Source organism: Esox lucius, chromosome 19 (assembly GCF_011004845.1).
Source record: "Esox lucius isolate fEsoLuc1 chromosome 19, fEsoLuc1.pri, whole genome shotgun sequence".
NCBI lineage: Eukaryota > Metazoa > Chordata > Actinopteri > Esociformes > Esocidae > Esox > Esox lucius.
The window spans coordinates 10797806-10822226 of NC_047587.1; the positions used below are offsets into that span (position 1 = coordinate 10797806).

Genomic DNA, 24421 nt, shown 5'->3' on the forward strand with positions numbered 1-24421 from the left:
AAAACCTGACTGAGCTTGTTTAACGTTTGTCTAGCCAAAATGGGTTTTCTGAAACAAATTGATGTGGAGAATTTTAAGTCATGGCGAGGGAAGCAAGTAATTGGACCTTTCAAAAGGTTTAATTGCATTATTGGCACAAATGGATCCGGTAAGTGTTAATTAACAATGACTTTCTGTTGAGCAACTAACTAGCTAATGTTGTGCTTGCTAAGTCTGTAATGGCGCTATAACTAGCTAATGATGCTTATCTGTTATTCTAGTCGTCTGTTTTTCTAGCCACCTCATTTTGTGTTGCAAGATAGCTAGATAGCCAATGCAAATTCAGGTAAAAAGCTAACATTAGCTCGCTATTACGTGTCATATCTTGTCCGACAAAATCAACCATTTTCCATAGGAAAGTCAAATGTGATGGATGCCTTGAGCTTCGTGATGGGTGAGCGGGCTGCGACTCTCCGAGTGAAGCACACCCGAGACCTCATCTACGGAGCCCACATCTGCAAGCCCGCGTCCACCACAGCCAGTGTCACCATGCGGTATTGCGAAGACAATGGAGAGGAACTGAACTTCTGCAGGAGCATCTCAGGTGCCTTAGATTACATTAAGGCGCTGGTCACCAATACCTTTCAGCAAGCTAGATGTTTTATATGAAAAAAAATTATTGTAATAATGTGGAATTATCACAAATTTGTTCAGGTCTGTGTGTACTTCCACATATTTAACAGGTGTTAAGTTTTGGTCCATAATACAAATACTACTGTAGTTGAATAGATATTGATAGCTAAGTACCAATTTCCGAACTGTGTTTCATGATTCTGGTCGTGTGAATGAATGTTCGTACAGGCCTATTATTGTGATATTCATTGAGTAGAATGCTAGTTAAGCCGGTGGGTTTAATCTGCTTTTGCAAGACCTAATGGAAGAAAAATGCTTTTTGATGACTTGCGAAACTGTGTACACTAATGTAGATGATTGGTCAAGACGACAAATATTTAAGCAGAGAAAACATATTTTTGATAGGTAGCATAGTCTTACAAATACCATGAATAACAAATTGACTACGAACGTGAAACTGAATTCTCGATCGGTGTCCAGATTTTATCGCGTGGCCTTTCACAGCGGTTAAGGACTGATGCCGCATCCCATTTACGTCGGAACTGGGAATGACGTCACACCTGGGTTAATTCAAGTTGATCGCGTTCTAAAAGTCCAAGTGGGAAAGCAAGATGGGCGCCCCCATTAAAGCTTTTGTTGTGCTTGCCCTTTCGGAATATATACAATGTTTTTCATTGTATTTCATTGTGTAGTACAATGTTTGACCACTTTTTAATCTGCCATAACCAGTAACTTAACCTGGAGCCTGGACAGGTGAGTGCTCTTCAGAATATTGTAACATAACTATAAACGTCATTTTCCTATATGATTTATAACACTAGTCTGTTAAATGGCATAAGGTGCTGCCATCTTGAATTACCAACTCGGGACTAGTGCGGTTACTTCGACTTTCCCGAGTTGGAATTTCGACTTGAGGGGGTGTTCCATTTGAAATTTCCGACTTGGAACTCGGAAATTCCGACCTCCGAGTACAAATGGAACGCGCCATGACTCACGTCTTGGGGATGAGAAAGCCACTGAGATGGATTTCCTTCCCTCCCTCAAGGGAGTGACCTTGTAGGGGCTTGTGCTGGGTTTTCCAGTGTCAACTTGCAGTTTTTCATAATATTCATTTTTGGACACCACAATCCTGTTATCCGTGATCATTGTATTTAAAATATTATATAAAATAGAATTGTGTTAAAGTGTTTTAACAAGAAAATAAACACTTCCCAGATAAATAGTTTAAACAGTTTTTTTTAGGTGGACTAAGACTTGAGCACAGTACTGTACATTACATTTTCCAGGGGACTGCTCTCAGTACCGCATCAACGGGATACAGATCACTCTGGCCAGGTACACAGAGGAGCTGGAGAAGATAGGCATTGTGACCAAAGCTAGAAACTGTCTGATATTTCAGGTAAACACACACAAAGCCACAGAGCCACCAGGTTTTGTATTCATAAATGATTATGAGGCTGATAACTCTGTGCCATTAAATAAAATGGAATAAGCAAACGGGTGGGACCAATTAATATGGACAACTTTATGTTTCCTGCAACGCCAGGGGGCAGTGGAGTCCATTGCCATGAAGAACCCAAAGGAACGGACCAGGATGTTTGAGCACATCAGCCAATCCCTGGGGCTGTCTGAGGAGTACGACAGGAAGAAGGAATCTCTACAGAAGGCCAAAGAAGACACGCATTTCCACTTCAACAAGAAGAGGACCGCCACTGCAGAAAGGAAGCAGGTCTTAGCAGAGAAGGTGGAGGTAAGACGACAGGCCACAGGCAGGAGAAACAGACATAGGAGATTCGCCTTCTGCAATTGGACAAACGTAACACTCATACAGAGATCTGATCTGGCAGTTTTTGCAAGGAACACATCCTCCTGAGTTAAAAGATCTGGATGCATACACATACATTTGGGAGCACAATTATGAACAAAAATCATATATTTAGCCTAAATTTCTTGGGGTATTTCAATTCTTAATGCGTATGAACCCTGGGGATTTGACTGTAGGGAAAATAATATTGTATTACCACACTGAAGTATAAAAGCAACATGCAATATCAGCGATTTAACTGAGTTCTTAAAAGGCAATTAGTCAATTAGAATATTAGTCCATATCTATGGATTTCACATCACTGGGAATGCAGATGTTGATCACAGATATCTTAAAATGTTGGGGTGTGGATGAGGAAACCAGTCACTATCTGATCTGAACACCATAGACATGATACAACTGTTGATTGTGACCTGTAGAATGTTGTCCCACTTCTACCGTAGCTGTGTAGTGTCTACATGTTGTCGGGAATTGAAACACACCGATCCAGAAAAATCCCAAATGCGATCAGTAGTTGACACATCTGGTGTGTTTGTGGTGCATGGAAGTACTGTGTACAGATCCTTGTGACATGGACCTGTGCGTTATCTTGCTGAAACACAAGTTGATGGCAGTGGATAAATAGCACCACAGTGGTCATCAGGGTCTCATCACAGTATTTCCTTGTATTCAAATTGCCATTGATAAAATGTAGTTGTATACATTGTGTGTTATATTATGGGTTTATGGTACTTGTCTGATCCATAAACTCAGCTCTAGCTCGTTCATAAAGTTGATATCAGCAAACTGCTTGCCCATACAACGCCACACACTGTTGGCCACCAGCTAAAACCAGGATTTAACCGTCAAGTGCAAATTTCTCCAGCGTGCCAAGGAGCATTGACAGCGGTTCTGAATGTTACGTTTCTGCAGGTGGCTAAAGACCCTAGTGATGACAATGAGCAAATAAATGAGCTTCCCTGATGGTGTTTCTGACTTTGTGCAGAATCTATTTGGTTGTGCCAACCCACGGTTTCATTACGTGTCCGTGTGGCTGGTCTCAGCAGGTAAAGAAGCTGGAGGTGGAGGTTCTGGGCTGGCGAGCAATTGAGAGGCCGGTTGGAGATACAGCAACATTTTAAATAGTGACCTCATGGTAACTTATGGTAGAGAAATTAACATAAAATTCTCTAGCAACAGCTGTGGCATTCCTGCAGTTGCCTGAAAACCATCTGTGGTGTTGTGTTATTTGACAAAATGTAGAATTTTATTGTAGCCTTTGTTGTAATTGTAACCTGACACGGTGAATCTGTGGAAACATCTGTTTAATGAGCTTCTTGATATGCCACGCCAGTCAGGTGGACGGATTACCTTGTCAAATGAGAAATGCTCACGGACAGCATGCACAAATGTTTAGGGAAATACGCTTTTCTTGCAAAGGAAACAAGTCCTGAATATTCAGCTCATGGGATATTAGAGCAACTCAAATATATGTTGTGTTTACATTTTCGTACACTGTGCGTCTGTATATACAGTGCCTTCGTAAAGTATTCAGGCCCCTTCAATTTCTCTACATTTTCGTTTTTGTAATAGATTGTATTTATAATTGAAAATAAAAAACTGAAATCTTTCATGTAAAGAAGTACACAGGCTGTTTATTCAGTACTTTGTCGAAGTGACTTTGACATCGACCACAGCTTTAAGGCTTCTTGGGTATGTTTCTATCAGCTTTGCACACCTGGTTTGTGCAGTTTTCTCACATTATTACCTTGCAAATCTTGTCAAGCTCTGATTGAATGACGAGCGTCTGTGAACTGCGATCTTCGGGTGTCCGTATGATGTTCAATGGGGTTTGGTTGTGCCACTCAAGGGCTTTCCAAAGCCACTCCGGCATTATGTTTGATGTGTGCTTTGGGTTGATGTCGTGCTGAACGATGGATTTGTTTCCCCGGTCTGAGGTTTGTCGCTAAGGACCGTTCTGTATTTGTCGCTGATCGTCCTTCGTTTAATCCTAACCAGTCTGGATTCCACCACAGTGCCTCTCTGTTCTCATCTCCCAGGCCCAGAAGTACCAGGCATTGGTGGATGACCTGAACCAGGGTCGTCTGCAGCTTAACCTGTTCCAGCTCTACCACAATCAGCAGGGCCTGAGTGCCCTCTCAGAGACTCTGAGGCAGAGACAGGAGGACGTGTCCAACCAGAAGACATGCCTGGAGGGGTGGGAGCAGACTGTCAAAACCCAGAAGAAAGAACATGGACGCCTCAATAGGGAGTTGCAGCTGATCGAGAAGGAGATACGGTGGGTTAGAGTCGTGGAGGAGGATTGTGTGTGTTTGAGAAAGAGAGTGGGTGTGTGTGGCGTAGAGATGTATGTGTGAGGGTGCGTTTGAGACACGGATAGACAGGAGATGTGTGTTTGAGACCGAGAGATGTGTGTGTTTGAAACAGACGTGTGTGTGTGTGTCGCTAACCTGTTAGGTCTGGTGTTGTTAAGAAGAAACAACCCTCTCCTCCATGTCTGTGATAGTGGTCAGGAGCAGGCCTTGTCCTTGCGTCGGCCCCAGTACATCAAAGCCAAGGTGAACACGTCCCACCACCAGAAGAAGGTGGACGATGTTGGTGTGGCCCTGCTGAAAAGCCAGCGGATTGAGGCTAAGAAGGAAGAGGAGCTGGCAGAGTTCAGGCAGGACCTCCAGCAGCTGGAGACAGTCTGGAGGGACTATGAGAGACACGCCCAAGAGGAGGGAGCCCATCTCAGGGCTGATATACAGCTGGAGCAGGATCAGGTAAGTGTAGTGTGTATGGAAATATACGTTAAATTATCTACGTGTGTGTGTGCGTTTCTGTGCACTTGTCAATACAATCCCACCATGCAGTGTCTTTTTTCAGGCATAGACACTCTTAGACTGGCTCCCTAATCATGCTTTCGACCTGTCTTATAAGAAAAATGTAAAATTGCAATAGAGCCTGGCTTTTTTTTCTGTGATGAATTGGCCTATGCTTTAAAATGGCCTAGGCTTTAAAATAATCTAACAAGTTGCTCTTCACGTACATGTAAAATGTAAATTATATCATAGGACAATTGATATCTGTAAAATATCCAAAACCGTGTGATGTAATTTTGCTACAGTGTTGTTCTCAGATTACAACGGTAATTGCATAGATGCATCTTAAATGCTTGTTCTCCACTCTATGGTGGAAATGTGTCGAGTTGCATGAATTTTTTTAAATTTGGAAATGCCCTTGCAATGCCTTCTTATGCGTTCTTCTGTGCAGTTAGACCGCTATAATGAGCTAAAGGAGCTGGCCAGGAGGCAGGGGGCTGTTATGTCCCAGCAGGCTGAGAAGCTTCACTGGGAGGTCAGGGCTGGACATGAGAAGATTGAGTTCAACCAGCGGAGGAAGAAAGAAGTGGAGGTACTAGTTACTTGTATGGTTTTATAATAAGCTCTCCTTAATAACTGTGAGGGTATCTGTCAATTTTTGAAGGACATTTTACTTCATTTTACTGATGTTTCAGAGTAGAGTCAAATCATTTATCTTGTTCAAAGACACTTTCCCCAAATGTGAACAATCCATTAAACTTGGCCTTTAATTAGCCAAGTATCTAAGTAGAAATGAATGGCACAATAGGCATAGGCTTTATCGGCCAAGCAATCATCTCCAACAGCACCTTCTCCCTCAAGACTTGTTCACCAAAGTACCAATTGTTATGTTGTAGTGCAGAGTTCTCAAAGTCTACATTCAAAGGTCCAAATCTGAATTTTCATCAATGACAAAGGTCCGGAACTATTGGTAATTACAAAATGTGTTTTTAATAAAGATGTATAACAAATTAACATTCATTTTATGATATTTCTTATTTTTATAACTCATCCGTTTAGTTGATTAATATTTAAATTTCTGCATAATTAAGGGCGTGGTCCACTCCGTTGACTGACAGGTGGATTGCCGCTGCTGTTGGTCTCTCACTCGCTCTCTCTAGCTGTTTGTCTGCTGTTGGCTGTTAGCCAGCCGTCACGTTTCTTCCTCAGCTAATTCCAGCTGCTGAACTGGACATATCGGCCATGTTCTTGTTTTTTTTTCTGGATTATTTCATACAATTTAATACACGCATTATACCTTCGCCCACGCCTTTGTATTCCGTCGTTGTCGAGTATCAAGAGAACAACCAGGGCTGTTTTTCTGTTGTTTTCCTCTGTGAACATGCACTCATGGATGTCTGATAATTTATGTTGCTTTTTTGTGGAGATTCCAGATAAAAAAATCAGTGAGCACGGATTTCTAGCGCATTTACTCGAACTTCTTAGGTAATAAATATGGTTTGACCGATTTGAGAGCTAGGTTTCAGGTTTCAGCATCCAGGCTCCTCGCTGAGCTCATCCCGCCTCTTTGCCCATTTCTGTTTATCCGGGAGTGACGTGCGTTGACGCGCTGCCAAAATGGCGACGGTTGGCTCCGCCCACTTTAGGCTTCAAAACTGCTCTTCACAAACCTACGGGTGACGTCACGGACACTACGTCCACATTTTTTTTACAGTCTATGGTTGAAATACGAAATGGAGGCGGGTCCAGATTGAATTCCCTCCGGATCCGGACCGGAGTCCGGACTTTGAGAAGTGCTGTTGTAGTGGGGCAGCTGCAGTGCAGCTACACTGTCTCCATGCTATAATGACTCGGGCTAAACTGTCCCCATGCTGCACTGTCCCCATGCTGCACTGAATCAGGGCTGCACTGTCCCCATGCTGCACTGACTCAGAACTAAACACACTAATAATATTTTAACTCACAGCGAGGTCAACTTGTGCCAGGTCTGTTTGTGAGTTGTGCCAGGTCTGTTTGTGAGTTGTGCCAGGTCTGTTTGTGAGTTGTGCCAGGTCTGTTTGTGAGTTGTGCCAGGTCTGTTTGTGAGTTGTGCCAGGCCTGTTTGTGAGTTGTGCCAGGCCTGTTTGTGAGTTGTGCCAGGCCTGTTTGTGAGTTGCTAAAAAATATTGTCTCTGCTCACCATGTCACTGCCTTGGTGTGTTTCGACATTTTCAATATAGGGAAGCATTAAGCAGAACCAGACTCATCTGGAGGACATTACTAGAAGAGCAAACAAGCTGGAGGAGTACACCAACACCTGCCAGTAGGTCACATGTTAGATACTCCCCGATCTACATTACATGAACAACGGTTTTGTGTAACTTCTGTTCTTTATGCTAAACAATAGCTGTTCTGTGTAGCCATGTGTTCAATAATAAATAGTGGTTTGACAAGAATTCTGGGTAATGCGGTATTGTGTGTGGGTGTGGTGGAGCAGGGCCTCCCTTGAGGAGTCTCGTCAGCAGGAGAAGGTGCTGTCTTCAGAGCTGCAGGGGGGGAGAACGAGGGAGGGGCAGGTCAACCAGGAGTTAGGGGATGTACTGGGGGAGCTGCAGAACGCACGTCTGGACAGCCATGAAAATAAGAGGCAGCAGCAGCGGAAAGAGGTCCTGGAAAACCTCAGTAGGCTCTACCCAGATACACTGGTGAGACGTCATACTACCCACCAACACTAGTGCAGGGCTGGGGCAAGGTGAGGCTGATTCAGTCGGCCCGCAAGTTCTCATCTTAACTCTCAAGGCCACGGTTAACCTTGTAAATCAAGATATCAAGTGTGTATGAGTTCTAATGGACATTTTCAAATAGCAGCCGTCTTCCTGAGAGGCGACTTGATTTTTACTACAACAAACGTACTAGTTTTGTCTTCGAGCGGGGGAGGCCACTCCTGGTGGTGGGCCGGATCTCAAATCACGCCGACTCATACACACGTGCCAGTGTCAGATGCTTGGACCACTAGCCCAGAAGGTTTTCTCCAAACCCTGTGAACCCGTTCTGTTGTCCCTCCCTCCAGTTGGGTCGTCTGGTGGACCTGTGTAGCCCCATCCATAAGAAATACCAGCTGGCCGTCACCAAGGTGTTTGGCCGCTACATGAACGCGATTGTGGTGTCATCGGAGAAGGTGGCCAGAGACTGCATCCGGTTCATAAAGGAGGAGCGGGCGGAGCCAGAGACCTTCTTACCAATCGACTATCTGGATGTGAGTGGACGACACGCCCCATGAGATCAGCGTCCAGCTGTGGGATGCGTTCATTGACGTCCAAAAGCGTGTTAAGTGGTGGGAGTATCAGCGGGGTGTTTGGTGGAAACGCTACATGATGTTTCTGTGTCGTGTCCAGGTCAGTCCTCTTAATGAGCGGCTGCGTGAGGTGCGTGGGGCTAAGATGGTGGTGGACGTGGTGCATTGTTCCCCGACTGCCCCCCAACTGAAGAAGGTGATCCAGTTCGTCTGTGGCAGTGCCCTGGTCTGCGAGACCCTTAAAGAGGCCCGGGTCATCGCATACGATGGACCTGAGAGACTCAAGGTGAGTCGGGCCGTTGTCGTGCGGTCGGCATTTCTCTTGCCAGGTCATCATTGTAAATTAGATTTGGTTCTCAGTCTGCCTAAATAACGATATGCACCAGACAGGCAGTCTGGTCAATCAGATGTTCGTACAGCCTGGTCTGGAGCTACCCCATGTCAGTTTTGGTTGCACCCAATACACTAGTGATAGTCAGGCTAATGAATAAGGATGCCCTCCCCCCAGACAGTATCTCTGGATGGTACCATGTTCTCCAAGTCGGGGGTGATTTCCGGGGGCTCCAGCCACCTGCGGAGCAAAGCTCTGCGCTGGGATGAGAAGGACGTGAACAAGCTGAAGGAGCGCAAGGATCAGCTGACGGCTGAGCTGCGCGTGAGTCTGCACCGTTGCACCCCTTTTTACACTTTCTGTGGGAGAAGTGTAGTCCTACCAGTGTGTTACCGAAACACAAGGAATTATTATGGTGTTGGCGTTAATGTGTAGTTAAACTTAGAGTGTTATGTTTTTCCGATCATCCTCTGGTAGTTCTGTAACTGAGACGTGTCTATGTGACAGGTTCTGATGAAGCTTAAGCGTAAGGAGACAGAGCTGAAGCAGATTCAGGCACAGGCCCAAGGGGTTCAGACTCGTCTCAAGTATTCCCAAACTGATCTGGACTCCATCTGCAAGAAGAGCATTCCCAAGTACCACGCGGTAAACTGACTACACTTCTGCCGATGCCAATCGCATACCACAACTTCAAAGGTCTATTGAACTCTTTACGTTATGCATCACAACCACTACAGTCAGAGCTCCTCTGGTTCGCCGTCGGAGAGAGAAAAAGACAGAGGCAATCTGCCCAGTGCGATTACTGAAATGCAACTCTAGTTGTGATAAAACCTAACATCTGTGTGCTCCTGCAGGAGATCTCTCGTCTTGAGGCGGAGCTGGTCAATGTGGAGGCCCAGCTGGTTATGCAGAAGGAGAGGGTGGAGATGAAGGAGCTGGAGATGAAGGAACTTCAAGACCGTATCGACCAGGTGGAACCGTCACCACCTTAGAACCACCGAGCATCTTGCCATGTCTTTACCCGTCTGAGAGCGTTCTCATAACGTCCTGACAACTGCACTGATAACGTTTCAGCCGTGGGAAAGCGGAAATGGTTAGTGGGGTGTGTGGCAGTAATGTTGTTGTTGTTGTGTGTTCAGGTCGACGACATGGTGTTCAGAGACTTCTGTGCTGAGATCGGTGTGGCCAACATCAGGGAGTATGAACAGGAGCATCTTAGACAGCAGCAGGACCTGGACAGGAAACGGTACTGGGTTCTCCTTACTCCATTAAATGAACGCAAACTATGTCAGTCTGTTGAAATGGTTGCTAGTCAAGTCAAGCAGCAGATACAAAGGTGATTTGGCGCTCGGGAATGTTTTCCTAGAAACATTGTTCCTGAATACATAATCTGACCCTACAAACTAAAGGCAGAGTGCCACATCTGCCAATTGGGGAGTGAGCTTGAGTGAAAATCTGGGTTGGGGTGATACAGCCTAAAAAAAGTTTGTTGACCTTTTTATTGAGAAATTGTCTATATTACGTTGTATTCAGAATTTGGGACATTGACAGTGAACAGCTCCGGGAAAAATGAAGAGACCACTGCACCTTTTTCTTTCCTTTGCAAAAAAGTTGAAAAGGAAAGTTTTGAGTGAGGAACAGAAGCGTTCAATTTGCAGTGGCCTTTTAATTTTAACCCTTCTGTTCCTCACTCAAAACCTTCCTTTTCAACATATTTGGAAAAGAAATAACAAGTGCAGTGGTCTCTTAATTTTTTCACATTTTATATTTTACTATAAATGATCAATTGTATACATCACACAATCCAGAGGTTGGCAGTGTGAGTCCTTGAGACAGAATCTAAACACAGATGGCCTCTTGTCCCTTTCTGAATGAGTTTAATCATAACAAAACACATTCATATAGTAATAATACAATTGGAATACTACACCATTGATGCCAAAACCCACAGAACATTAGTTATGGACGAATCCATGCCATGACACATTTCTAGCATTATCACCATCCACTAGTACATACATCCATATTTCTGTTATCTTTCTTGATCAGCAGGTTTTATGCACAACTAGTTCTGGGGAGGCTTTGATGTTCCTTTATTATTTGTAGGTACATAACATTTGGAAACATCCATCCTCTTCCTCAGGTTGGAGTTTGAGTCCCAGCGGACGCGTCTCAATGCCCAGGTGGAGTATGAACATGACCAGCTGGAACAGCAGAGGAAGAAAACCAGCAAACTACAGGAGACCATGGCCAAGGAGCAGGGCAGAGTGGAAGAGCAGAAGAAGGCAAAAAAAGACACTCCATCCTCTGCTTTGCTAATTCCCTCTCGCCCCTCCAGTCTCTTTTTCTCCACCCCTATATATACTTCTTTCCATCTCCACATCAGCCCCCTCGAGACTCCCTGTAAGACCACTCTGAATGTAATGACATTGTCATGTTCTCCTTGTTGTCCCTACTAGGAGGAGGAGAAGTTGCTGGTAGCAGTGGAGGAGACCCAGTCCATTGTGTTGGAGCTGAAGAACCGACTCCGGGATAAGAAGAGCCAGGTCTCTGACACAAAAGCCCTGATGGACCAGAAAATGAAGAGCCTGCAGGAGAGCTCCAAGTACGACCATTCAGTCGGTGAATCAATATGAAGTCATGTTAACCAAATACAGCAGCGGGTTGTTCCCTTTCTCATCTGCCTCCTAATTTCTCTTTGCATCACGCGGTCCCCTCTCTGCTTCTGTACTTCCTCTTTCACTCCTGTCCTGTTGGTTCTGTCCCCCCGTCCGTCCGTCTGTCAGAGAGCTGGTGAAGCAGCAGAGGGAGGTGATCTCGGCAGAGGCAGCCATGGAGCAGCTGAGGCTCTGGAGACACAACCTGCTGCTTGGCTGTAAGATCCAGGGCCTGCCCATCACCCTGCTGACCGGCAACATAGATGACATCAGTGAGGTGCAGGTAGGACAGGATGGGGGTGGGGGCAGTCAATATTCTACATGTGTGTTGTTTTTGGTGCAGAACATTTTATTTTATCGTACATTTTGTATTCACACAGTGACACATTCCCTGTCTGTGTGTGATTCACTGTTTTGACCACTTCATCAGCTTGACTCCGAGTCCATGACGGAGAGCACCGGGCCCACTATGGACATCTACGAGAGAGAGGCTCTGATGGTCATCGACTACTCTGGTCTGGGAGAAGAGCTGAAGGTAGACCCCAATAATTAGTCTTAATGTTGCGGCATCCCTGTTATTGTGTTATGTTTTAAACTGACCCTAAAGTATCTTATACTGTACCAGGGCCTGTGAGGACCCTAAAGTATCTTATACTGTACCAGGGCCTGTGAGAACCCTAAAGTATCTTATACTGTACCAGGGCCTGTGAGAACCCTAAAGCAGAGGACAGAGTTGTGTGAAGAAAAAACTAGGGCTTAAAGGATTTGTTATGACTTACTGTTTTATCATCAGTACAGTATATGTGCAGTCCTAACATGCTGTTTGTGTGTGCGTCTGGTCCTGCATGTCTGTGTTTAGGATATTGCGGTGGAGGAGGTGGATGCCCAGGTGGAGCGTCTTCAGGAGACCGTCTCATCCCTGGAGGTGGTCTTACAGTGTTCCACAGCACCAAACCTCAAAGCCCTGGACAGGATGAAGGAGGTCAAGAGCAAGTTCCAGGGGGTGCTGGATGGTATGGCGCACTCTGTGTTGTCACAGTACCAGTGTCTTATTCTCTGGAGTTTCATATCTTCCAATGAGGACGATAGTGCTGTATTGATGCTGGTGTAGTGGCGACATCTACTGCGGCACATAGAGCCGTACAGACCAGGCTTCAGGACACACTGCATGTTATTATGTTAAACACTGGTCATGTATTGCCTCTTTTCCTGACAGCGTTTGACACCAGCACGAAGGCAGCCAGACAATGCAACCAGGATTTTGAGCGGGTCAAAGGCAAGCGCTTCAGACTCTTCAGCCAGTGCTTTGAGCACGTCTCGGTGGTTATAGACCAGATCTACAAACAACTGTGCCGGAACAACAGCGCTCAGGTGTGAATGCCTGACTCACACAAACAAAAACGTTCTTTGAACTACCGTGTAATTTCTCGCACGTGCGTGTGTAAAGTGTTTATGTGCTGTATACGTGTGTGTTTGGATGTAGTGTACGAGACAAAGGTTTGCACACGCTTTGTCATTCACAAGGATTTCTTTAGTTTGACTATTGTCCACACTATAGAATAATATTGAAGACATCAAAACTATGAAATTAAACATACGAAATGGTGTAAACGAAGTGTTAAACAGATTGAAATGTAGCCACCCTTTTCCTTGATTACAGCATAGCACACTCTTTTGAATTCTCTCAACCAGCTCCATGAGTTGGTCACCTGGAATGTCTGAAATATACGTGTATCTTGATTTGATTGTGCTGTATGTATGTGATGTGTCTGTGCGTGCCCACTAGGCCATCCTCAGTGCAGAGAATCCAGATGAGCCCTACCTGGACGGCATCAACTACAACTGCGTTGCCCCAGGAAAACGCTTCATGGCCATGGAGAACCTTTCGGGAGGAGAGAAGGCTGTTGCCGCCCTGGCTCTGGTCTTCGCCATTCACAGGTAACACACACGGCGACCGGAACACAGTCACTCTTCGGTTCCCAGTGCACACCACTGACACCACTGTGTTCTCAGCTTCCGCCCCGCTCCTTTCTTTGTCCTGGACGAGGTGGATGCAGCCTTGGACAACACCAACATTGGCAAGGCAAGTTGGCCTTTTGATTGTGGTTACCTATGGGTGTTGGGCATGAATTTGGCAGTTGGCTGCTGACCTTTGTGTGTGTGTGTGTGTGTGTGTGTGTGTAGGTGACCAGTTTTATCAGGGAACAGTCCAGAGAGCGCGTCCAGGTCATTGTCATTTCTCTGAAGGAGGAGTTCTTCTGTAGAGCAGATGCTCTCCTGGGGGTCTACCCGGAGGTACAGAACTAAGCCATCCCTTACCATCTTCATCCTACTGGTTTTAGTGGCACACTCAGTCTTTTCAGAATTCCTTGCATCCTCCCTCCTTTGTCTTCCTGAAACACATCGGATGAGAAGTTTCTCCAATGTGTTCGGTGAAGGCGAGGACTTGAGACCTGCTAGCCTGTACGCATTTCAGAGTACGCCGTAAAAACAAAATAAAAATCTACGTATCAAATCCAAATGTCTTCCTTGTTCTTACTTTCCGTCAGTTCAACGAGTGCATGTTCAGCCGCGTGCTAACACTGGACCTGAGTCCTTATCCACTGGATGGAGAGGACAGTGAGGAGAGAGAGGACAGTGAGGAGAGAGAGGATGTGAGGAGAGAGTGGACATGTGAGGAGAGAGCGGACATGTGAGGGGAGGACAGCCAAAAACATGCTCCGTGATGTTATTGACCTTGACAGTGGACTTGCGTTTTCTACTGCTGGTACCTGCTTCAGTTGATAGTCAAAAAAAGCATTCACTTGCATTATATACATTACATTGCTTAGGATTACACTGCTTTATATTCAGTTTGTTTGAATCTGCTTTCCCGTTATCGGTGGTTCGTGTTGGTCTTGTAATACAGCAGGGTTCAATTGCAGTGTTGTTTTTACTGTTATTTGTATTTATAATAAATTGTTGTTTGTCGTGTTGCCTTTGTGTGTTATTTTAGACTAGTAAATCTATTGTATTGGTCATTAGAACCCCAAGTCACTGTAATAATGTGGATATTACAGATAAACCAATACAGTTGTGCCAATTGAATAGTGGTAAGAGGGTGGAGCAGAGTGGACGTCTGGATTCATTAACATACAGGTGCTGGTCATAAAATTAGATTATCATCAAAAAGTTTATTTATTTCAGTAATTCCATTAAGTGAAAACTTGTATAATGTATACATTCATTCCACACAGACTGATATATTTCAAGTGTTTTCTTCTTTTAATTTTGGTGATTATAACTGACAACCAATGAAAACCCCAGATTCAGTATCTCAGAAAATTTGAATATTGTGAAAAGGTTCAATATTGAAGACACCTGGTGCCACACTCTAATCAGCTAATTAACCCAAAACACCTGCAAAGGCCTTTAAATGGTCTCTCAGTCTAGTTCTGTAGGCAACACAATCATGGGGAAGACTGCTGACTTGATATGTCCACAAGACCATTGACACCTTGCACAAGGAGGGCAAGACATAAAAGGTCATAGCTAAAGAGGCTGGCTGTTCACAGAGCTCTGTGTCCAAGCACATTAATAGAGAGGCGAAGGGAAGGAAAAGATGTGGTAGAAAAAAGTGTACAAGCAATAGGGATAACCGCACCCTGGAGAGGATTGTGAAACAAAACCCATTGAGAAATGTGGGGGAGATTCACAAAGAGTGAACTGCAGCTGGAGTCAGTGCTTCAAGAACCACCACGCACAGACGTATGCAAGACATGGGTTTCAGCTGTCGCATTCCTTGTGTCAAGCCACTCTTGAACAAGACACAGCGTCAGAAGCGTCTCACCTGGGCTAAAGACAAAAAGGACTGGACTGCTGCTGAGTTATGTTCTCTGATCAAAGTACATTTTGCATTTCCTTTGGAAATCAAGGTCCCAGAGTCTGGAGGAAGAGAGGAAAGGCACAGAATCCACATTGCTTGAAGTCCAGTGTCAAGTTTCCACAGTCAGTGATGGTTTGGGGTGCCATGTCATCTGCTGTTGTTGGTTTACTGTGTTTTCTGAGGTCCAAGGTCAACGCAGCTGTCTACCAGGAAGTTCATGCTTCATGTTGCTGACCAACTTTATGGAGAAGCAGATTTCATTTTCTAACAGAACTTGGCACCTGCACACAGTGCCAAAGCTACCAGTATCAGGTTTAAGGACCATCCCTGTTCTTAATTGGCCAGCAAACTCGCCTGACCGTAACCCTATAGAAAATCTATGGGGTATTGTGTAGAGGAAGATGTGATACGCCAGACCCAACAATGCAGAAGAGCTGAAGGCCACTATCAGAGCAACCTGGGCTCTCATAACACCTGAGCAGTGCCACAGACTGATCGACTCCATGCCACGCCGCATTGCTGCAGTAATTCAGGCAAAAGGAGCCACAACTAAGTATTGAGTGCTGTACATGCTCATACTTTTCATGTTGATACTTTTCAGTTGGCCAACATTTCTAAAAATATTTTTTTTGTATTGGTCTTAAGTAATATTCAAATTTTTTGAGATACTGAATTTGAGATTTTCATTAGTTGTCAGTTATAATCATCACAATTAAAAGAAATATACATTTGAAATATATCAGTCTGTGTGTAATGAATGAATATATACAAGTTTCACTTTTTGAATGGAATTACTGAAATAAATACACTTTTTGATGATATTCTAATTATAAGACCAGCACTTGTATAGTGGCAGCATCTCCCTCTATCCTACTGTTTGCCAGCCTCTCAATGTTAACCCTGAGGCCCAGTCACACCCCAAATGCTCCTGGGAGTCGCGTTGGAAGGCCAGTACGAGGCACTCTTTGTCTGGTTTCAAGAGATTCCAATGCCCCTTTGAACTATTTGCTGTAAATGAGAATGTTTTCACCTGGTAAAATAAGGGGTTAAATAACTAAAATGTGTTGGGAGTAGGGTCATGTGGAAGGACAGGTTCATGCAGTGACAGGCAGGCGCGCACACACAATATTTGTAAGTTACTATGGTAACTGGTGAATTTTCTCAGGTTAGGGCCAAACCAGAAAACCCCCTGAAACATCAAGGACATAGCCAAGAGGTGTCGGGACAATAGCAGGTAACCGCTTCACTTCTGTTACACTTTTGGCTACATAAAGGGATTGATTATATAGTGTCCATTGGCCTCTGTTGTCCACTAATCTCATCATGTTCCCAATCTTTAGCAGCGTATTTGTTTTCTGGTCCATCACATTAGCTACACCTTAAAACAATTAGGACAGCTTCCAAGAAGCAGTAGAATGTTTGGCCAATATTTTAAGTGCCAACAGTACTAAAGGAGCCAGTGAGCTGATTTACATTGATGTGTCACTCTACTACACCCACATACCACAGATGGATCTGGACATTAAAATGTTGATTACATTTTTTTTATGTGCTTATTGTAGACCATCCATGTACTTGCTTTGATCTGAGAGCAGCCCTTGGATCTGTCAAAATTGGAGTCTTGGAAAGTATTCATTGCTCTGCTGGCAATTTATTATTTACTTTTTTTAACAAAAATAACTATGATGGGATGATATTTTTGTTCGAGGGCAGCAATTATTTTTATAGTATCCTTTTATTTACTTATAAGCACAAGTAAGTAGGATCATTTATGGGAATAATAATACAAGGTTGGTAAAAACTTTAAGTTACTGTACAACCTACTGAACTTGACAGTGTTGATACTGAGTACCGCTGAAATATCTCCTCATAAATTTTACCAGTAAGCCTGTGGTGTCATGGAGTCTTTTCAGGCATCCCCTCGTAATAGGTAACGTACTGCTGATCTGAAATATGATTATTCGCACACTCCGGCACAGTCTGGGGACGTTTGTCTAAAATACCAAAGAAAGGACCAATCAGACACCGTTTTTATACACGCATGCTCACATTGGACATGTTTACGGAAGTAGCTACTAGCTACCCATCTTTCAGCTTTTAACCCATTTCCTTGATATAAATATCGTTTGCGAAATTATTATAGCATCGTAAGGGCAACATTTCATGAAAACCCATTAAATCCGTTTTCAGAACAAGATAAAGATATCGAGGCGAAGTTACGAGATGTGCTATGCCAGCTAGTCGACCGTGTGTTTGCGAGATACAGCTGACATTAGTTTAAAAACTACTGTAATTCACTTGCCTGTTTGGATTGAGTTCTCTAAAATTGAAGCGATATAATAAGCGACACAATGGGGGCCGAGCAAAGTGCTGATTCTGAGCATAAACACTCTGACTACAGCTCCTCAGGTAAGGATCATACGCATTTTGCACATAAGGATCTTATAGCTTGCTTGTCATTTTCTGCAGATACAATTACAGTGTTGTAATGTTAGCAGATTTATCTATAGGATGAAGTCCCCCAAATACCTAGTTTATTGCTGTCGACCAGGGCCCATAGTGTCAAGTAATGTACTTGGACCATCTCTAGTTTTTTGTTGTCTTTCATATTAATTGTTTTTGATATATATATATATATATATATAGTACAATTAGAATTATTTCAATTGTTATTTTTTCCAGTGGTGCCCTCTCCGGCAAAACAGAAGGCCAAAATGGATGACATTGTGGTGGTGGCCCAGGGAACACAGTCATTGCGGAACATCCACAATGACCCTGATGTCATCAAGCTTCAGGAAATTCCCACTTTTCAGCCATTATTAAAAGGTAAGCATACTGTATGTAGCAATTCAGGGGAGAAAGTGGAACATGTTTTTACTTGATGCCAGAATTGAATTTATAAATGCCTTTTTTGCATCAGCACTTATCATAACTGTCCCCCCAAAAAGCAAACAGTAAGCAGTGGGTAGGAAAAACTGGGTGGCTAGTCCTGTTCTGATGTAACAAGAGTATGTGACTTTGTTAGGCCACATCGTTCAGGCCTATTAATTTCTTTTCTGAGCCTGAAGTCAGGATCGGGGATGATGTCCAGTGTCTTCACAGTCAGTCTGTCCACGTTTGCAGGTGTGCTGAGTGGCCAGACGTCCCCCAGCAGTTTGTGTTTGGAGCGACTGGACTCTGCGCAGGTCCTGCAACTGTGTGTCCGGTACCAGGACCACCTGCACCAGTGTGCAGAGGCCGTGGCCTTCGACCAGAACGCCCTGGTCAAGAGGATCAAAGAGGTAACCTACGCCGTTGCCACCTGTCTGCAACTCTGCTCACAGACACCGGTGACCTCTGCTCATTGGCTTTCTTTCACCTGTGCTGATCTCGCAGGTGAAGAAATGGAGAGGGGGAGGAAGGCCGTTGAGTTACGGAGCTCACAATCTCACTGGAGGCTTTGCATGTGTGTGTGCGTGTACGTGCCGGTGCGTGTGCGTGCGTGAGTGTGCGTGAGTGTGCGCGTGTTTGCGTGTCACTGCCAGGAAAAATAATCGTAAAAACATTTATACATCGATCTCTCTGTCTCCACCACATCCCTCCCTCACAGATGGACTTGTCGGTGGAGACTTTGTTCAGCATCATGCAGGAGCGTCAGAAGCGCTATGCTAAGTACGCCGAGCAGATCCAGAAGGTAAACGAGATGTCTGTGATTCTGCGGCGTATCCAGATGGGCATCGACCAGACCGTCCCTCTGATGGAGAGACTTAACAACCTGTTGCCGGACAGCGAACGCCTGGAGCCTTTCAGTATGAGGCCAGATGGGGAGGCTTCCACCAAATTGCCGTAGCTCTACCCACGTACCCCGTTCAATTCATTGTTGAGGACCTCTCCTATGCCCCCCCCCCTTCCCCCAGGCATCACCCCAGAAGGACTTTATCAAAGCTCTTTATTGGGTCATTATTGTTGAACAGAGAGGGAGAGAGCAAGAAGAGTGAGCACTGACCCAGTAGCTCCCCCCAGCCAACCTGACACAACTGATGGTCCCTCCAGGCCCTCACATACGCCTTAGACACTCTCCTGGCCACGCCCTTCCCAGCAGCCTAAGCGGGCTGAAGGGACAGCTGCACCCTCCTGTCAAGGAAGTGACCGTTAAACTGAAGTTTACATGATAATGCACTAAAACAAAGTTTGAATTGGGATTTTGGATTACTGGTGCTTACTAGGCAGAGTGTGGTGAGAGACTGACCTCACCACTGGAAGTATTGCGGTTGAACTCGAGAGGAAAAAAAGCTTGAAGCTTGAACTTAATGTTTTTCTTGTTTAGGTGGGACATGTTATTTTGCTAAATTATTTTGATTGTCAGGTGCTTGAATATGCTGTTTTTCTCTGTGCATTTTTGACATGGTTTACATGAAGACATGTTGTTTGGTGAATTAATCAATCTAAGGAGTTGGAAACATTCATGGCTAGATTCTTCAAGGAACTGTTTTGATTCTGATATATAATCACCATGGTGTTGACAATAACTAGAACTAAAAATACATTTTCATATTGGTTTGTATGCTACGAAGAAAAGGAGCAATGTCCTCTCTCCCTCTCTGTAACTGTAATGTATTCTCCTTCAGAATCTAATGTTTGGACCTTTGAATTAAATATCATTGCCTTTTATGTTTAAAATAACAAGAAGAAAATCCAATAAGTGCTTAGGCAGTATTGTTTGAACTCAGAAACCATCATGGAAATGTGAGTCACTCTGCATACAGACAGACCAAGAGCTTGTGTTAATTCTTGTGCACAGTTGCTTTATGGTTAGAGGGTTGTACTCTACTTTACTTGTGAATATGTAATGCAGAAGAGGCCTTACTTACTGATTCTCATAGTCTGAACATTAATACAGCAAGATGACCCAATACATTTTGCTTTCAGGAAATTCATTTTTGAGAAATCCAATTTCCCAGTGTAAGTTAAGCCTACTGCTTATTTTAATGTGAATCAATTGGAGTTTTGTCTTTTCTCATTTTGGTTTCTGTATTCTGTATCAATCCGTAGTCTTACAGAATAATCTTTTTGGGATTGTCTCTGTAGAATAATGCTTCCTTAGAGGAATCCTTTTTACAGAGGCTTATACATGTAACCTCAAAATGATCATTTAAAGGATTCCACTTTAGGGCAAAAACCAAAGAACCCTGTGGGAACCCTTTTTCTCTGAGAATATAGCTAGCAATATGAATAGGAGAATATTCTCATATATTTACAACTCTGTTTCCAAAAAGGTTAGGATGTTGTGTAACATTTAAAGAAAAACAAAATGCAATGATGTGCAAATCATTTAAACCCTGTACCAAGACAACATATCAAATGTTGAATCTGAGAAATGTTATTGTTTCTTGGAAAATATATCCCCACTTTTAATTTGATGCCAGCAACACATTTCAAAAAAAGCTGGGACAGAGGCACCAATAGACTGGAAACGTCTAATGCTAAAAAACTAAACCTGTTGGAATATCACACAACTAATTAGGTCAGTTGGCAACAGGTCAGTATTGTGATTGGGTATTAAAATATTCCAGAGATGATGGGCCTGTCAGAAGTGAGGATGGAGAGGGGTTCACCACTCTGAAAGACTGCGTGGGCAAATAGTGCCACAATTCAGGAATGACGTATCACAAGAGTTTGGGAATCTCATTATATCTATGGTACATTATATCATTAAAAGTTTCAGAGAATCTGGACAAAATACACAATTCTGTAGTGGGCATCATTGCATGGTCACTGCATAGTCTGCAGTGATGACACTTCTGAAAACCATTGTCTGTGAACATAGTACATTGCAGCATCCACAAATGCAAGTTAAAACTCTACCATGCAAAGAGGAAACCATACATAAACAACATCCAGAAACGCCGGTGCCTTCTCTTGGCCCAAGCTCATTTAAGATTGCCTGAACTGAAGTGAAGTGGAAAACTGTCCTTGGGTCTGACAAATCAGCATTTTAGATTATTTTGGGGAATCATGGATGCCACAACCTCCAGGCTAAAGAGAGGGACCATCTGCACAGTCCATCTAAAAAGCGCACAGTTCAAAAGCCAAATCCATGATGGAATGGGGGTGCATTAATGTACATGGCATGGGTGACTTGCACATCTGTGAAGGTACCATGAATGATGAACAATATATACAGGTTTTGGAGCAACATATGCTGCCATCCAGACAACATCTTTTTCAGGGAAGACCTTGCTTATTTCAACAGGACAATGCCAAAGGACATTCTGCACATATTACAACTGCATGGCTTTGTTCTAAAATAGACTAGGTGCTAAACTGGCCTGCCTGCAGTCCAGACCTGTCACCCATTGAAAACATTTGGTGCATTATGAAATGACAAATACAGCAAAGGAGACCCCAAACTGTTGAGCAGCTGCAATCCTATATCAAGCAAAAATGGGACAACATTCCACTTTCAAAAGTACAGCAAGAGGTAAGACCTGGTGCATTGAGTAGAACTATTGGCTGAATACTCATACCTGCTGTGCTAGTAATCAAATACTTTATGGTCATGGGATGATTATGTTACTGTGGATACATATTCAATGTCTCACTGACCAGGATGTACATACATTTGTGCTATGTATTCTTATTGTAAAGAATGTCCAGAAGAGTAAAACTGCATGCAACCACAACACACTGTAGGTTAAAGCTGACAATATACATTTGTGGCAAGAAACACTGGCATCCTTGCACTATTAAAATAGTGCATAATTTCTCAAATTTGAGTTTTTACTTTTACTCTAATCAAAATCATTACATTTCAAGTAGGTGATTCTCCATTACTGACCGAGTGGCAGGTGCCTGCAGTATGAAATCACCCATTCAAGCCAGTTTAATTAAATAAAAAGGACATTCCCCTGTTTTGTCTGTCTGTGTGTACTGCAATCACATTTATTTTATAAAGCCCTTTTTACATTAGCAGCTGACATAAAGTGTTTATCCAGATACCAAGAGGCACAGAGAAAAGAAAGATAACCAGTCAATTGTCTGACTCAAGGTACAACAGTTTCAACTTCATCTGTCTCCAACTGTGTGACTGGGGGTTTTATAGTAGGAGAAAAGCTTGACTGAAATCTGCCAAAGTCGTAATCCTTCTGGTAGAAGGTCCTGTTGACAGATGAGAAAAGGTTTGAGCTAAAGCACACCATCTCTGTTTACAAGTATCAGCATGAAGCCTTCAATGAAAACAACACCTTCCCTACAGTGAAACATGGAGGTGAGGTGGTTCAGTAATAATTTATGGGTTGGTTTTCTGCATATGATACTGGGTGCTTTGAAATCAAGAGAATACCAAGGCATTTTGGAACGTGGTGTTGTACCTAGTGTCAGAAAGCTGGGTCTGTCGAGGGTCATGGGTTTTCCAGCAGGACCAATGCCAAAAGACAAATAAACCAGAACACTGGAATGGTTCTGGACAAAATGATGGATCTCCTGTGGCCAGCAATGAGTCCAGATCTAAATTACACTGAAAACCTCTGGAGAAATCTGAAAACAGCAGTTGGGAGTAGAGGTTAAAATCTGGGAGAACGGGAGTAGTTTGCGCAAGAAAAGTGGGTAAGAAGAGTAATTAAAGCATTTGGAAAAATGCAGTTCAGATCACCAAACAAGAATCCTACACAGAAAAATACAGAAAATGTATTTTTCATGCTGGTAACTTTCTCAGTTCGTTTGAGGTCTTCGTCCTGCTGCGTGATGAAGCACTTTCAAACCAGTTTAGAGGCATTTGTGTTTTCCTCTGCCGACAGATGTTTCCGTACATATCAGAATTAATTCAGCTGTTGCCATCCAGTCGCAGCCATGCATTCCCAAGCCATAAAACCCCCTCCAATATTTCACAGATTTACTGGTATGTCAGTTCCTGTTTATCTCCACACTTTCCTCTTGCCATCACGGGTACATGTTAATCTTTGTCTCATGTTTCCACAAAATGTTTTCCTAAACTCTGTAGGCTTTTTTAGGTACCTTTTAAGCAATCCTGTTTTTGCACTTTTCATTCCAGCCCTAGTACAGTACAGTCTCTGGTGTGCTGTAGATCGTAGTGTGCTGTAGATCGTAGTGTCCTGTAGATCGTAGTGTCCTGTAGATCGTAGTGTGCTGTAGATCGTAGTGTCCTGTAGATCGTAGTGTCCTGTAGATCGTAGTGTCCTGTAGATCATAGTCTCCTGTTGATCGTAGGGTCAAACATGTCCATGCCTACTTTCTGGACAGTGTTTGTGATCAGTTGTTTGTTTTTTTCGCCTTCACTGTGAGCCAAAAAATGTCAATACCCAGAGTACTGTACATTGTATAAATCAACAAGAAAATCACTGCCAGACCACACTTTAAATCTGACCTTTAGTTAAAATGCCACCGCCACAACAATTAGAAGTGGATTTGTTGACAGCCCATGCTTTTAATTGCTGAGTATTACCAATCCAACACTCAATCCAATGAGGGATGGATCTGAATGAGGTAAATGAGCTAGTCCCTTAACATCTACTGTGACACGGCGCCAAGAGTGACTCATAATGACTCAGTGCTACTGGGGCAGTTGTCATGGCGGCAGATCGACAGCACCATGGCTCATCTAAAGCCTCAGGCCAAACAACAGCTCATTACGGCTCAGCTTTATGTGTTTATCTGTCAGAGAGCAAGGTGACATTGGGTCACATTATGTGATGGGCAGAATGAGAAAAACAAATTAAATGTTTCGTTTTACTTCATATTTCATTTATTAATGCTCGCCTAGGAAAAATAGATTTTTTTTAAGCTGGCATTTTGGGATGTCAGGTCAAGAGATACCATGCAAGTAGTTCAACCTTTGATGATTAATTTCACAAAAAATAAAAATTATTCAGTTACTGCTCTGCTGTCACATTTCTTTCTGTTGACTTCTTCTCTGAGTGAAAGCTATGCTGATTGAATGAAAAAAATAAGAAATTATGCTTGAATGAGTGCAGAAGGAGAGCAAAATAAGGTCTACATTCAAAAGTAATATCTGTCAGAGTCTTTCTATGTGTTCCAACAAGACAACTGTCATTTAA

The 24421-nt window shown here is 43.5% G+C and overlaps 2 protein-coding genes across 3 annotated transcripts; both read left to right on the forward strand.

Moving 5' to 3' along the window:
• The first annotated feature begins 20 nt into the window (after window positions 1–20).
• Window positions 21–14429, forward strand: smc1b (structural maintenance of chromosomes 1B). Of its 2 annotated transcripts, XM_010897872.3 has the most exons (25): window positions 21–148; window positions 395–583; window positions 1899–2011; window positions 2159–2362; window positions 4477–4715; window positions 4944–5202; window positions 5693–5833; window positions 7461–7543; window positions 7718–7925; window positions 8291–8476; window positions 8616–8801; window positions 9024–9170; window positions 9354–9491; window positions 9701–9817; window positions 9986–10092; window positions 10990–11131; window positions 11306–11451; window positions 11633–11786; window positions 11934–12038; window positions 12363–12516; window positions 12720–12874; window positions 13290–13441; window positions 13517–13586; window positions 13688–13798; window positions 14053–14429. In XM_010897872.3, exons 1-25 carry the CDS (start codon window positions 40–42, stop codon window positions 14197–14199), a joined length of 3762 nt encoding a protein of 1253 aa, XP_010896174.2. In that variant the 5' UTR covers window positions 21–39; the 3' UTR covers window positions 14200–14429. The 2 variants fall into 2 exon arrangements, with proteins under 2 accessions (XP_010896174.2, XP_019912199.2); XM_020056640.2 differs by lacking the exons at window positions 21–148; window positions 395–583 and adding an exon at window positions 1095–1365.
• A 2977-nt stretch (window positions 14430–17406) lies between these two features.
• On the forward strand, window positions 17407–20321 carry borcs5 (BLOC-1 related complex subunit 5). Its single transcript, XM_010897868.3, has 4 exons — window positions 17407–17777; window positions 18051–18194; window positions 18492–18649; window positions 18958–20321. The coding sequence occupies exons 1-4, from the start codon at window positions 17720–17722 to the stop codon at window positions 19195–19197; spliced, it is 600 nt and encodes a 199-aa protein (XP_010896170.1). The 5' UTR covers window positions 17407–17719; the 3' UTR covers window positions 19198–20321.
• Window positions 20322–24421: the final 4100 nt, after the last annotated feature.

Bases quoted from the DNA above. Each gene is read 5' to 3' on its own strand.
- borcs5 (XM_010897868.3), top strand. From the start codon at position 17,720: ATGGGGGCCGAGCAAAGTGCTGATTCTGAGCATAAACACTCTGACTAC. The intron at 18,195-18,491 runs GTAAGCATACTG...CCACGTTTGCAG, and splicing joins TTTTCAGCCATTATTAAAAG to GTGTGCTGAGTGGCCAGACG. The intron at 18,650-18,957 runs GTAACCTACGCC...CCTCCCTCACAG, and splicing joins TGGTCAAGAGGATCAAAGAG to ATGGACTTGTCGGTGGAGAC.
- smc1b (XM_010897872.3), top strand. From the start codon at position 40: ATGGGTTTTCTGAAACAAATTGATGTGGAGAATTTTAAGTCATGGCGA. The intron at 4,716-4,943 runs GTGGGTTAGAGT...TGTCTGTGATAG, and splicing joins CTGATCGAGAAGGAGATACG to TGGTCAGGAGCAGGCCTTGT. The intron at 9,818-9,985 runs GTGGAACCGTCA...TTGTGTGTTCAG, and splicing joins TTCAAGACCGTATCGACCAG to GTCGACGACATGGTGTTCAG.